General features: G+C 46.1%; 1 protein-coding gene across 2 annotated transcripts in view; it reads left to right on the plus strand.

Annotated features, from left to right (window-relative positions):
- The first annotated feature begins 495 nt into the window (after window positions 1-495).
- Window positions 496-15,832, plus strand: part of LOC142109338 (ephrin-A3-like) — a 50,253-nt gene continuing 34,916 nt past the window's right edge. For both annotated transcript variants that reach the window (XM_075193489.1, XM_075193490.1), the window contains exon 1: window positions 496-644. In XM_075193489.1, coding sequence (XP_075049590.1) covers window positions 550-644 — 95 coding nt within the window. In that variant the 5' untranslated portion in view covers window positions 496-549. The remainder of the gene's footprint in view (window positions 645-15,832) is intronic.

Genomic DNA, 15,832 nt, shown 5'->3' on the forward strand with positions numbered 1-15,832 from the left:
CCCCAGAATGGGGGTTATGGGAGGAAAGGATAGGGAAGAAATGTCCTAGGTAACTGTAACATTTGAGGTAGGTGTAAGGGGACGTGTGAGGTAGATGTCCCCAGTAAGGGGTATGTGTGAGGTAGGTGTAGGGTGATGTGAGGTAAACACTTGGCGGACATGTAAGGGGGATGTATGAGGTAAGTGTAATATATGAGGTAAGTGTCCCCGGTATGAGGGATGTATGAGGTAAGTGTCCCCGGTATGAGGGATGTATGAGGTAAGTGTAATATATGAGGTAAGTGTCCCCGGTATGAGGGCTGTATGAGGTAAGTGTAATATATGAGGTAAGTGTCCCCGGTATGAGGGATGTATGAGGTAAGTGTCCCCGGTCCGGGCACCGTCCCCGTCGCGTGAGAGTGGCGGGAAGACCGGCGCGCGCCCCAGCCCCGGCAGTCACTCACGCGCTGTGTTATGGGCGGTCCTGGCGGCCGGTGGGCGGGGCTGTGGGGTGCGAGCAGCGCGCTCCCGTGCAGTTAGTGGCAGTGCGCTGCTCGGTGCAGTTCTAGGATGGCTGTGATATGTCTGCTCCTTCCTCTGCTCTCCCTGCTCCCCGGGACCGGAGCCAACCGGCATGCCGTGCACTGGAACAGCTCCAACTACCAGTGAGTCTGCTGTGGGGTCTGCACAGGGCATCATGTAGTGTAGTGGGGTCTGCACAGGGCATCATGTAGTAGTGGGGTCTGCACAGGGCATCATGTAGTGTAGTGGGGTCTGCACAGGGCATCATGTAGTGTAGTGGGGTCTGCACAGGGCATCATGTAGTGTAGTGGGGTCTGCACAGGGCATCATGTAGTAGTGGGGTCTGCACAGGCAGGGGGCATCATGTAGTGTAGTGGGGTCTGCACAGGGCATCATGTAGTAGTGGGGTCTGCACAGGCAGGGGGCATCATGTAGTGTAGTGGGGTCTGCACAGGGCATCATGTAGTAGTGGGGTCTGCACAGGGCATCATGTAGTAGTGGGTGTCTGCACAGGCAGGGGGCATCATGTAGTAGTGGGTGTCTGCACAGGCAGGGGGCATCATGTAGTAGTGGGGTCTGCACAGGGCATCATGTAGTAGTGGGGGTCTGCACAGGCAGGAACATCATGTTGTAGTGGGGGTCTGCACAGGCAGGAACATCATGTAGTAGTGGGGGTCTGCACAGGCAGGAACATCATGTAGTAGTGGGGGTCTGCACAGGCAGGAACATCATGTAGTAGTGGGGGTCTGCACAGGCAGGAACATCATGTAGTAGTGGGGGTCTGCACAGGCAGGAACATCATGTAGTAGTGGGGGTCTGCACAGGCAGGGGGCATCATGTAGTAGTGGGGGTCTGCACAGGCAGGGGGCATCATGTAGTAGTGGGGGTCTGCACAGGGCATCATGTAGTAGTGGGGGTCTGCACAGGGCATCATGTAGTAGTGGGGGTCTGCACAGGGCATCATGTAGTAGTGGGGCTCTGCACAGGGCATCATGTAGTAGTGGGGGTCTGCACAGGCAGGGGGCATCATGTAGTGGGGGGGGATCTTGCACAGGCAGGGGGCATCATGTAGTGGGGGGGATCTTGCACAGGCAGGGGGCATCATGTAGTGGGGGGGATCTTGCACAGGCAGGGGGCATCATGCAGTGGGGGGGTCTTGCACAGGCAGAGGGCATCATGCAGTGGGGGGGGGTCTTGCACAGGCAGAGGGCATCATGCAGTGGGGGGGGGTCTTGCACAGGCAGAGGGCATCATGTAGTGGGGGGGATCTTGCACAGGCAGAGGGCATCATGTGGTGGGGGGGGTGTTGCACAGGCAGAGGGCATCATGTGGTGGGGGGGTCTTGCACAGGCAGAGGGCATCATGCAGTGGGGGGGGGGTCTTGCACAGGCAGAGGGCATCATGTAGTGGGGGGGGATCTTGCACAGGCAGAGGGCATCATGTAGTGGGGGGGGGGATCTTGCACAGGCAGAGGGCATCATGTAGTGGGGGGGGGGATCTTGCACAGGCAGAGGGCATCATGTGGTGGGGGGGGGATCTTGCACAGGCAGAGGGCATCATGTGGTGGGGGGGGTGTTGCACAGGCAGAGGGCATCATGTGGTGGGGGGGGTGTTGCACAGGCAGAGGGCACCATGAGGTGGGGGGGGGTGTTGCACAGGCAGAGGGCACCATGAGGTGGGGGGGTCCGCTTGGGCAGAGCCCATCATGGGTTTTGGGGGGGTCTGTGCGGGCAGAGCCCATCATGGAGTTGGCTGTCTGCCTTTGATGTGCTATGTGATTTTGGGGTATGTATATAGAATCTTGCAGATAAAGATGTTGGTAAGAGCTGTGAAGAAGGCTGTGCTGTTGGCTATGGGCTGCGGAGTATGTCTTGTTAGAAGTGTGTGGTGGGGGGGTTACAAGGACACACAGGACTATTTAGTAGACTTATGTGTCATTTCAGGTTGTGGGTAAGTCTGCTGTACGGTGTGATATTGTGGAGACTTCATTTAGGTGGCATTGTTATCCCCTGGGGTACATGCATGAATAGGTCCTGGAATTGTGTTCGAGCTGATGTATACTGCAGTGTGCGGAGCATCCAACACTCACATTGTCACTGTGCGGTGTATAGAGACCCCTTGGCTTGTGATTATACAGGACATGTGTATAATCTCATATCACAGTCATATAGTGACACTTCCAGTTATCTGATGCAGCTGGGCTTGTGTGTAATTCTGACTGCACAGTGTGTTTGTGATGACACACTGATTTCTTCTAGTGTGCAAAAACTCCTTAATGCATCCTCTGTGTGTTTCTGGTTACACATTCATTAGTACTTATGTGTAAAAAATCCTGGATTTGTGTCAACGTACTGATTCTAGTTGGTGTGTAAATCATTTGACTACATGTTGTGTTTCTGGTTACACACTCGTTTGTACTTGCGTGTGAAAAATCCTGGCAACGTTGTATTTGGTTACAAACCAGTGTACACTAAATCTGGTCTGTGTGTTTAGTCGTAACTTAGCCGAAATATCTTTGCTGCACTGCCATCCTGGTATCAGTGTATTGTGTGTCAGATTGTGCAAATCTTTATGGTCCTGTACGAATATAATCCTATACACATTAAGTTGTGTGTGTGTGTGTGTGAAAATAATTCCATATACACTGGCTACTCTATTATCCTTGTGTGATTGCTTGAGATTGCAAAGTGTAATCAGAGTGTATTGTGTGTGTGAGGCGTTTGCGTGCAATCTGATCTCAGCCCACACAAACACAACACTTGTCACATTAGCCTCTACAATCTTATCATTTTGTTTTCCATTTGGAGAGGCATGCAAAACGGCGGATATGCAGATAAATCACTTCCCCATCAGGCCAAGTGCAGTGCAATTGCTTTAGTTATTAATTAGGTATCAGGATTTAATGTGGGGCAGCTGCGCGCAGCGAGAGCAGGGGAGCCCACGAAACATCTGTACCTCCTCACGCTGCATCCATCATCCCCACTTTCTATGTAATAATCATCCACTGAGGCCTGGACAACTGATGGATGCCTGCATGACACACGCATGTTCCCACTCGTCCTGGGGCTTGTTATCGGGTGCAGTACCTTGTTCCATGTCTGTCACAATACCGCCGTGTCCTGTTTAACCAATATTGACTTAGTGGGGTTTATTTTCAATATTACCATGGGTGATTCTTAATGGAGATGGAATGTGATTAAGGAGGATGGGACGCCAGATTTGAGGGTTTGTTCTCAAGATACGATTTCCGCTGATGTGTTAGGTTACAGCTCTTTATTTTTGGGGTGTCCATGGGGACATTTCAAGTCCAGACTCGTACCGCTACCAGTCTCCCTGGTCTTTGATAACAGTGATATAAATTCCTTGTAAATCTCGTACATGTCCCAACCAGCAAACTAAAGAATTTGATGATGATGACGACAGAAGCCACAAGTTGTTGGCATGAAGAGGGGGGTTTAGGGATGAGGAAATTTAACCTGTACAGTTCTAGTAGAACCTGTCTCACACGATGTAGAAATCTGCTTTGTGTCTTCTGCTGGTATTGTTATACACACACTATTTTTTTGTTGTTTTGGTTTTTAGGGCTAGATAATTCTGCACAGAATCCCACCTTGCATGCGTATGCTGCCTGGAAAAATTATATGTTCATTTTTGTTGGTGCTAATATGTAAAAGAGAACAGCTGGTAGGGACGACTTCAATTTACTTACAAAATCCTTACACTGTTTAACAGGTTTTTGAACTCCTCAGACACGGCTTGTCAAGCACCCTGCGGTTTGTGGTACTTGATGGACTTTGGGGCAGGGGTGAAGAGGGGTAATTGAGGAGTTACAAATGCCCTTTGCTGTGCTGTTACCTTTTGGTTGTAAAACGCTGGTTAAAGCTTTACTGGTTCGTTCCTTTAATTGAAATTGAACGTTGTTTCAGGAGGATTTCCTTAGTTTTGTTTCCTCGATGTGTGTGGGACTGTGCCAGTCACACTTCCTCAACTCTGCCCATGTTCTGTGCCCCTAGGGAGCCGGGAATCGCCACCACAGGCCTTGCATGGAGCGTCTTGTAAAATACAGTCGGTTCTCTAAGCAAATTGTTTCAGAAGTGTTACTCTGGGATCGATGTGCCGAGTTTAAATCCGCTCTTGGATACGTGCTTTGTCCACACATTATGGACGACTCATTCTGAAGGATTTCTGGACTAAAGAATTTTTTTTTTTTATTATTTTCTGCTTTCGGAGTGTGGAGAAAACGTCCACAGACCATGTTATCGCGCACACAATTATACATAATATATGGACGTGGCTGAGCTGTAAGGTGAACCTTAGACTAACACTATGAAATATGTATACAGAGCGGGGGGCATCCGGCTGGGAATCTGGGTCGGCAACGCGTAATTCAGAGCTTGGTACAGTTCTCTGGAATTGAAGGGTGATTCGATTGGTACGTCTAAATGATAGTTTAACACCATAGCAGTGGCCTGGGTGGACGTCTGCTTCACACTTTGGTGTAAGATATGTATAATATTTATACATTTTTAGTGTAAAATGGTAATTTCACATATGAGTAACTCATTGTTTCCTGTGGCAATAACTATTATATTAACAATGTATTGTTTTGCACCAAAATCAATATTTTCTATAATATATTATATAGCCCTTGGTGTATTATACAATGCAGGGCTGCAGACTTGTGTAATCCTAATTTAAAACCGTTTGCCAAGGAGTCTGCGATTTGCTGTGTGCAGTGAATGGGTTAATATCTCCGTAGACATTTTTGGATTTGGGGAATAAAGAGGGTTCTCCACGTCTGGGAAATAATTCCTGCTAAAGATTCAGCCGCAAAGCCATGCAGCTGCGTTTTCCCTGATACGGCCACCGGGGGTGCTGTTCCATTGGTTGATACAGGTGGTAAAATCACTAGCTTGGTTGCACATTTTGAGTATTAAACTTCTACAATGAACAAAGAAAGGAGTGTCTCTGAAACATACTGCATAAACAAGTGCACATTCTATCTAAAAATCCTGATTGGTGGAGGATGTTTCACCGAAACCTCTGTTCTTTACATCCGGAGCCGTTGTCGGATGAAGCACAAGGTTTATAACCATGTATAATGCAGGGAAGCAGAGTGATGGCAACACATGATGATCTGTTGCTTTATATAAGTAGAATGTATTGCAAACAATAAATGGATTCACTTTTTTTTTTATATGAATGAAATTAACATCTACGCTTCTTTATATATTATTCTGCACCTGTATACGAAGTCATTGGCACCAGTCACTTGAGAATAGACACTTACAGATGTGTCTCAGGCCATATCATGGGCGCCATCCATGAAGAGGAGACTATTCTATGCTCGTTGCTAGAGGATATGGGAGGAGCCTACAGCAGAACGCACGGTGCTAGCAGTTGCGTTCATGCCGCTGTTCGGCATCCCATATCCATTTGATCACTTGTACATGTCCTGCGTTCCACTAAAGTAAATTTCTTTCTATCTCCCCCGCCGATCAAATTTCTACAAACTTGAGGTTTTATTAAGATCCAAAATCCCACCAGAGACAGAGCTAATATTGCTGTGCGTGACGGATGCTAGCACATGCGTGATACTGTAATATGCTATAACGTTCCTTCTCCCTGTGGACTTGATCAACAGGAGACCTATTATCACCCTGTGAAGTTAGAGCGGAGTTTGTTGGCACTCGGCGTGTATCCGTGTGGACGAACAGAACGCCATGTAATTTGGGAGAGGGTGTTTTGTATTGTGCACTACTGGCAACTGTTACCTGCTCAGGTGCTTTGGGTCGTCACCAACATCCCTAACACTTTACCATCCTTATGTGCCAATGATCATTCCACTTTGTATTTTACAGGTATTTATTATTATTATCGTTTATTTGTTAGGCGCCACAAGGTATTCGCAGCGCCGTACATGGTATAAACAGTAGACTATACAGGGTAAAACAATACAGAACAATAAACACAAAGTACCAGAACTTCAGAAACTCCAGGCAGGAAAATACTGTAAAGACGGAGCGGAAGAACAGGTGTGGAGACAGGAGGGGAGAAGGGGCCCTGCTCATACGAGCTTACATCCTAAGGGAGGGTAGACAAAATCAGGCACAAGAGGGAGCCAGTGAAGCGAAGGGGAGAGTAAAAAGGAGCCAGGGGAGAAACAGAAGAGGTGAGAGGTTAAGTGGATGGTTGGTAGGCCTTAAGGAACAGGTGAGTTTTAAGTGCCCGCTTGAAGGAGCACAGATTGGGTGAGAGACGGATGGAGCGAGGGAGGTCGTTCCAGTGAAGGGGGGCAGCTCGGGAGAAGTCTTGTATTCTAGAGTGGGAAGAGGTGATCAGAGTGGAGGAGAGGCGGCGATCATTGGCTGAGCGCAGGGAGCTGGCGGGAGTGTGAATGGAGAGGCGGTTAGAGATATAAGGGGCAGTAGACTGGGAGGGGGCCTTGTAAGTGGTGTAATTTCTGTGTAGTTGGTTTTACATTGTTATATTTTGGTCAAACTCACTTGACCCCTAGACCCGAGCAGATCTCGGTAAGGACTACATATTCTGTTGATCAACTTGTCGCATCTACTTAGGGCTGAACTAGCATCTTCATTGGTTATGTTTCGAGTTGGCGCATTTTTAAAATTTTTATTTAAAATCCAGTTTTAAATAATTCCAATCTAAATGGCCAACTACAAACCATTGTAGTATTTTGTTAATGTGATCTATAACAGGTTTGCAGCATTTGTTTTGGAATCTGTGAGGAGAAAGGGCCACATCAGCTCCTCGGCGTGGATTAATGCTTGCGAAAGGGTTAAATGTGGATGGAGAGATCACCCTTTGCCTCCCTCACCTCTGTCACCTGGGGTCATTACTAATAAAATGCCAGCACCGCAGTCCCACCCAGGCCAGGCAGAGATGCTATCGGTGGGCCCTGTAATTACATGTTGAGGAGTGAGGCCAATTGTGTAGAAGAAGCGATCTTATCAGTTTTCTGGTAGAAAGTAATTAGAGAGCAGTGTCTGTGAGCAGCCTCTGAGGGAGATCTGGCCTCTATCCTCTGTCCTTTGTCCCCGCTTTGTATGAGACAGACTGACCTCCCCGGGGGGCATTGGGCATTCTTCTGCTTGCTTCAAATCTCTCAACACTCCGGCCGGCTCCTTGCCTGTGTATGGGGCTGTCTGTGGTGATGGTTTCTGTGATTGACTCGCTCTTGTATGTTAGGGTAGCACTCTATTTCGGAGTAACCGTAGTTGTGGTATCTCTCTCCTACATGATTGTGTCACCTGCTCTTGAGATAGTAAAAAATATATATATTTTCATATTCATGCATGCCACATCAGCTATTTATATAGCGCCACTAATTCCGCAGCGCTGTACAGAGAACTCACATCAGTCCCTGCCCCATCTAAGCTTACAGTCTAAATTCCCTAACATACACAGAGACAGAGAGAGAGACTAAGGTCAATTTAATTGCAGGCAATTAACCTACTAGTACGTTTTTGGAGTGTGGGAGGAAACCCACGCAAACACAGGGAGAACATACAAACTCCACACAGATAAGGCCATGGTCGGGAATTGAACTCATGACCACAGTGCTGTGAGGCAGAAGTGCTAACGCCCAAATATAACACCTATTCTGTTTCTTTTGCACATTTATATACTGAGTCACCGTGCTGTGTGTACGTCATTTTGTTTCCTCAGCAATGTAACAGGAGGTGTCTAGATTAAAATCTTGCACACCTCCTCCATGTTCTCCATAAACACCAGCCTTGCACACTTCCCTCCAGTGCACACTCCCGTCTCCATCACACACGCTATGCCAGATAGAAGCGTTTCCGACCTCTCACAAGTAAATACGTGCTCTGTTCTCAGTTGAGCACACCAGCCTTGCACTCTTCTCACCGGCTAGTGCACACTATCCTGTCTTCATTACACACTGAATTCTATATAAACAGCAGTCTTCCACACTTGTCACCAGCGTGCGCATCCACCCCTGTCTCCATCACACACTGTATGCCAGATAGAAACGTCTCCGACCTCTCAGAAGTGAGTGCGCGCTCTGTTCTTCATCGAGCACCGGCTAGATGAAGACGAGCTTTGCACATCTCTCACAAGTGAGCGTACGCGTTCTGTTTCCCCAGCAGCAGATGCTCCATTTCCCAGTTTCCAATCCATCTCGCTGCCTGTGATCTAGTTCTGCGGCTGTTCTCTATAATTGTGTCACTAGAGACAGGGTGAAGCAGGAGATAAGAGGCTCGGTTAAACAGTGAAGTGTCACCTGGAGCCACAAGGGATAGCACTCAGCCATGCAACAACATGTGTGCGTGCGGTGCCGCAGGGCTGCCTTTAGTACCCATAGTTTGTGTTTATTTAGCGGGAGACAAAGTACTAACAATTAAACATATATATTTTTTGAGAAAATATGTTTTTATTCCCAAAACGGAACCCTCTGCCGCATAAGTACGTTGCCAGCACGGATATCAGAGGACTATTCAGTATAAAAGTATATTTGGTGTGTACTACACAAAACTGTCTCTTTACTTGTCACAACCTTGAAAAATCTCAGCAGAATGTATCCAAACTGTTAGTAAAGGAAACGCATACATTATATATTACATAGGTTGTATAGGAAAATGTGTTATTTTCTGCCAGTGTTTCTGTAGTTTTCCACAATGCAGTGCCATAATCCAGCGCTGTTATATGCAGGATGTGTAGCCAGAAGTATCGCCGCAGTATGTAGGTAGCAAATGTAAAATAACACTGAGGCATTTTTCTTTGATTTATAGCTGGTGAGGGAAACGTGTGCAAAGTGAGACACTCAGGTTATTAGTGCAGCTCGTATATAATCTGACGCACGGAATGTTAGCGATAACGAAGATGTTAGCGGTGGGAGAGTAACGGGGCCCACGTTCAAATATTTGAAATATTTTAAAAGCTCTTTTATTAAAAGAACCACACGCCTACCGATATCATACATTAAAAGGGAAAACCCCACGGTGCCACGATACACAGAGGTTATGACTGCAGCACTCTCTAGCTGCTTCTTGCACACTGACCGCTTCATCTGAGTCCTTAAATCTTTAGCAGCTATATTATTTTGAAGTCGCAGGCGTCTGTTAGCGCCATCTCGTTATCATTTCCATTCAGACTACTGCAGGATAGAAGACTTTAAAGAAGGAAAAACAACAAATGTTTGTATTTAATGCGACTTTCGCTTATATTTATATCACTGTCGGGACGTTAGTGTCTTGTGTTTATGGCACTTAATTTCTATTCTATCGGGTAATGCATTTACTAATAATGCTGTCAAGCCTCAACCCAGCGCTATCGTGAGGCGTCCGTCTGGTGCTACGCTTTGTGTTATTGAGTGGAGACCTCTTTACGTGCGCTTGACTCAACATATACACGTAAAAATGCTCTTTTTTTGTTTTTTTTTAACTTTCATCTTCTCTATGTACGTTCTAAGCTCATACGCACCCACCTCTAGATGAGGTGTGAGCCTAATTTATTGGCTCAATATGTTTGTTTTCTTTTCTATTTTAGAACATGTAAAGATCTAAATCGCATGTGCTGATTAATTCATGATCTGTCACCAGCTCCACAATGCTTTATCTGCCTTCATGCTCACGGGTATTTACAGGGGTGCTTCCCCCCCGTATGTGGGCAAGTAATCATAAAATATAGGTGATATTTGTCTGTAATCTGTCTCCTCTGTGTGTAGGAGAGATCTCCGACCCCCCCCCCCCCCCCCTCTTATGTGTACATGTGGTTTGACCAGCCGCCTCTGTAGTGTACAGGTAGCCGGTATGGATTCTCCCTATGGGCATTTGGTTATGTGTAGTAAAGGGTCTGCCCATCGTCTTCGCCAACACTTTCCTACACGGTGAAATGGACTAGTGTGATATCTTGAGGTGTACAGGCAGAAAGTACATTTTTGTTCATTAGCCGCTTTGATAGAATCCAATTTCAGGTTTTAGGTCCAGAATGTTCTTTTATGTGTTGCAGACCGTTTCCACTCTGCTTGTGTTCCGTCTGGCATTCTACAGGGTTTTTGCAGAACATTAACCTTGTTGGTTAGTTGTCCCTGGGCCCTGATCATGTAGAATCCTGGCCGCGTGCCAGCGTGAAGCAGGTGAGTCCTGGTGGCGTTGGTCTTCTGGTCTCCGGTGAAAATGTTTTGCGTCGGCACTTCTGCCATTGTTAGGGGTGACTTGATATAGAGATCCAGGTGACCATATTCACACAACTCCACTTTTTACGTGACACATAAGATATATCTATGTGGGGGCCTGGTGGGAACCACAACAGTGGGCCCCAAGTTCTGGAAGCATTTGGATGGAATGATAATTGCATAATTAACCCTATTGTGGCTGTCTTATGAAGTGTTCTCCACACAGTCTCATAAACCAGGTTTGTGGCAGTCATACTTGTATAGCACAAAGGGGGGTACTGATCAAGGCTGGGGAGGGTACACAATGTGGTAGTCCAAGTGTGTAGCAGGAAATTGGAGATGCATAATACAGAGGTGGTGAAATGTACTTATATAATGGGTATGATGTGGACAAGTTCCAGGATGTGGTTGGAATCTTACATTGAATGTGTTTCGTGCCCTGGCTATTCGTGTGTAAGGAGTTAATATATTCCTTTCTCCCCAGTCCTAATGATGCTGAAGCTAAGCTGACCATTGTCCAAGTTCACCCTGATTCACACGCATATTCCTGCTGCCCCAGAAATCTCCAGGGTGGGAACTGTACCCTGTTTTCCTGCGCGTTCCTCACTGAGAGGGGGCTTCGGTTAAATTACTCTGCATGGGGTGCATTAATACCTTCTCAATAGATGGAAAGTTGGGAGTCTCCTCGTGATGAGGAGGTGGGGGGATCTGAATGCTACTCTGTTAAACAAACTGGAAGTGATATACTTGCAGATAAACAGTGGAGAATGAGGTGGGAACTCCCCCCTGGCTCCTCTGTTTCAATAAACTCATTGGGTTTAGTGAGTCGTTAATGATAGCCTGGGACTTTTGTGTTCCTGAAAGAAGGGCCAGTACTGCTAGCCCCGTTGGGTTGGCTCACTGAGGTTTAGGGCTCCCCAAATATCCTTGGAATAATAGCTGAATGGCTGAAAGTAGTTTGGTTATTATTAGGTTGGGAAACCGCAGTTTTAAGGCGCTCTGACCCCTCATTTCAATGTTTTCCAAAGGGATTTTTTTTATGAAGGAGGTATGAATATACATTTTTGTACTGCAAGCCTTGTAACATTGTGAGTCACATGAGACACCTCTCTGGCCATTTGGTCCACTGCTGTTACTCTCGTGTGCTGAGAGAATTCTCTCTTTCATAATCTTATTAAAACCACCTTTCTCTGTTCACCGTCCGGTCCTCCGCTCCTCACCATACCGGTAGATCGACTTTTGTTTTCTGTTATCAGAGATCAGTAAGAGAACACACTGATACTGCCACAAATTGATCTCCCTGTCAGGGCTGCATTAGCTAACATGAAGTTGTGCTAAGATAAGGGTACCACTGGGACCTTAAACATGGCTGCGACCTCATAGTGAAGACGAAGGCCGACTACCCACACACAGCTTGTAGGCTGAGCGCGATGGATGCTCTCGCACGTTGAGCTGGAGGGAGGAGATATGAGGTTGCCGTGGTTTTGGTATCGTTATATTGACGAGATTTCTTGCTAGTGTCTATTCTATATAAGCAAACAATTCTTAATTGTTGATCATTTTATTAATAATATTTATGTAGCAGCATCATACTCCCGAATAAACGTTCTCGCTCAGTGACATTACCCTGACACATCGGAGTGTATTATAAGGTTAATAAGATCCTCCATTTGAGTTTGGAACGTTTCATATACTTTAAAGAGGTTTCGGGGTATAAAAGCTTTTAACAAAAATTAGAAAAGTCGCCCCAAACATTACCCCCCTCACTGAATACTTGAAATGTTTCATGTCTGTCTTTGTATGTCTGGTTGTGAGTTTGTAGCCTGGAGCTAAATTGCATCTTGGGCTCGGTACACGCTACAGAAAACTTCTCCCGATTGGAATATCGTTAAGTATTTTATCAATGACTGAAAGTCCCGATGATCATGCTGATACACTTTTTACACGATTTACCGTCAGATCTGTGCTCTTCATCTGTCCTAACCGTCAGGCTGAAAAGATTGTGACTCTGTAAAGTCTATGAACATCTGCCTACACTGCTGGTCATGAGTGTGTACACCAGTGGTTCCCAAACTGTCTTCCGTGGCTCCCTGGGGTACCACGGCGATCTCACAGGGGTGCCTCGGCCAGGGCCGTTTGTAGGCAAGGCAGGGGATCTTCTTGGTAAATATTTTGGCTTAGGGGTGCTTTGAAAAAAATTATGGAGACACTAAGGGTGTCTCGAACTGAGAAAGTTTGGGATCCACTGGTGTACACACTGCAGAATTTACCAGACATCGTTCCAATGTTTACGGAGAGTTTTAGACCATTTATAAAGTCAAACGATACGATGTACTTTGGAATGATAAAACATGATCGTGGGAGTGTACACACTTATGCAATATCAGACCTAACGGTCACGACAATTGGGTGAAAAACCTGTAGTGTGTGCCCAGCCTTAGTCTGTGATATTGGTGAAATCTGCTCGGCTTCTGCAAGATAGTCTTCTGATGAAGATTGGCTCTGACAGGTTCTTGTGAGAACTGCATTGTCTGTGTATTTGTCATGTTGACTTCCATAGTGATGCAACGAGTGTGGCTGTTCACTTACTACAGCTGGACAAGCACTTAGAACAGGGCAACACTTTATTAGGTTGTACTGTGTCATGCGGAACTAATTATACCTATGACTATGTTGGGCCAGGTGTGAGCTGTAGAGCCTTTAGGTGCTTTCCTCTTGTACACAATATATAATATACCTCTTATAGACAGAAGACCAAGGTGCGGTGATTAATGCCCCCTTTCTTTACCATAGGTCTGTACGTGCCATGTTGGAATAATATCTTTATTACTTACTGGATAACAATGTACTGAGGTTTTCCAGTAAAATATCCAGTGTTTGGGGCTCCGTCCTGCCCTTCCATAGCATAAAGAAGGGGGAGGGGAGCTACCCCTTTCGGGAGGTTGTGAAAATTCCATAATTTGTTCCAGCCTGTGAACTTTCAGCGTGAAATCTAGGGACGTTAATCCTCCACCCTGTCACAGGGCAGAGAAAGATGAAGAGGACCTCTTTAAGGGCCGCGCTTCGCTTGCTTCAATCCTATATTTGCAGCATGAAAGGATGTGGAGAACTGCGGAGAAGACCCCCTTCTCTCCTGGCGGAGCGATCAGTCAGCAGGGTGAATGCGTCTGTCACAAGCCTCATTGTCCGTCTCAGCTGCTTTCAAGAGTAGATAGTCTCTTATTATGATTTTTTTTTTTTTTTTTTTAATGGCGACACATCAAGAACTCTCATGGAAGAAAAAAAAGGCCCTTGAAACGGATCCATTCACAGACCAGGAATTCCTCGCATCTCCGTATAAAAGGAGAGTGGTTTATCTTTATGCTCTTTGTGGGAACCTGCGCCGTACAGCGGTGACTGGGGCCTCCGTATTCCCCTTTGCGCAGGTCCATGGTAGGGAAATGGTTAAATGGTATATAAATGGGTGTATAGTACTTGCCCTTCTGCACTACGAAATAAAAAGCGAGTCAGCCAAATTTAACCGAAAGTTTTATTAGCCGGTAAGTGAGAGGAAGGTGGGTTACAGACGTAATACATCAGAAGGTAAGATCAGTCGATATACTCCAACAGTGGTGGCAGGGAAGTGACAAGGAAGGCCACACTTATATAAATGCCACAGAGTCCACATAGCGGCACAAATGCCTCTGTGATTGTGTTTTTTTTTTGAGACAAGCATTTGACTACTGTAGAAATGAATATTTTTTGCAGAATATTTGTGAAGTAACCAAGGGGTCCCAGTGTCCCTGAAATAGACCATTCTTGGATGGAATGAATCCATCCTTTAATTGATCTAGGATTGGGGGATGGTCGCCAGTGACCTCCAGGGCTATCTGCGGGTCTAGTGAAACCTTTTTTTGTTTTTTAAAAGGTGGCCCTTGGCCTGGTATGGCTCATACAACAGGAGACAACAGCCTGCTCCATGGGTTAGGAAACTGTTTCACGTCTTCTCCCAAAAGGGCCGGATGAGAGACCAAGGCCCACCCCGTGTCACAGGAAGCAGGCCCGTCCTGAGTGTGTAGTTTATGCTGGAGAACCAAGGATGTCTCGTTAGCAGAGGGAGCTGCTCAGCGAGTGAATCTGTTTAAATTAGAGGAAATTCCCGCTGCTGAAATAACTCTGAAGGTCGTAAAGGTTGGTCTCTGAGGCACCAACCCAATTAAACTACAAACTCTGCACAAGTTGTTTTTTTTTTCCCCCCCCCCCCTCAAATTTGCAGAGGGAGGAGAACAGTCTTGTTGTGGTTCGGTGTTGTCCTTACAGTAATATGTATTTTCCTACTTGCTTCCCTGGTAGTGAATTGCACATGAAGGCCGTCACTCCTGCCTGGTTCTAATATAGCTAATGAGAAGGTCGTCTGTTCTGGCCTCGATATAAAGAATGTGTTAGATGAGTAAGCGATTATACTGGTGTGTACCGACTTGCACCCAATGGTGATGTTTGAAATAATTTTTACATGCATTTTTATCACGTTAGAACACATTGTGTCTGATATCATCCCCACTGGGGTTTTTTTGCTTTATTTTTTATTATTGTGTTACCATTTTTAGATCACTGTTTTTTTATTTTTTTGCACTTACTGCAGGTAAACGCATTGTGAAGGCTACAGCAACCTCAAAAACGCCAATGAGAATATAATCCTAAACTACATACAGTTGTCATAAATAATAACGTCCTGTTATTTTACGCACAGATGTGCCCCTTGCGCGTGACGCAGCGTTCGCTCTCCTCTCCTCTTATCCATTGTGTCGGCTGGGAACAAGATAAAATTTAATATAAAAATCTGCTGCTAATATTCCACAGGCCTCATTTTTCTTCGATGCAGTTAAATGGAGGCATATGTCAGCGGTGATTGGGCTGGGAATTGTCAGAGCAAATACGGTCTCAGTGTGAAACAGCTGTGGTCATGTCACACCAACTCGATGCCAGGAAATTCTCTGTAATCTAATCTGGAGATACAGGAGCTAGTTCTGAGAGGGCGGCATTGTGTGTGATCACAGTGGGGTCATCTTTATCCTGTCCTTAGGCACCATCCTCTTTTCTTCTCCGTCTCCTTCCCCGTCTTCTCCAAACTCTGTCACCAGCTTAGTCACTTTTTTTCCCCCTGGGTAATACAGCAATCCGTAACTTGGAAGT

This window comes from Mixophyes fleayi, chromosome 12, assembly GCF_038048845.1.
Source record: "Mixophyes fleayi isolate aMixFle1 chromosome 12, aMixFle1.hap1, whole genome shotgun sequence".
In the NCBI taxonomy this organism is placed as follows: domain Eukaryota; kingdom Metazoa; phylum Chordata; class Amphibia; order Anura; family Limnodynastidae; genus Mixophyes; species Mixophyes fleayi.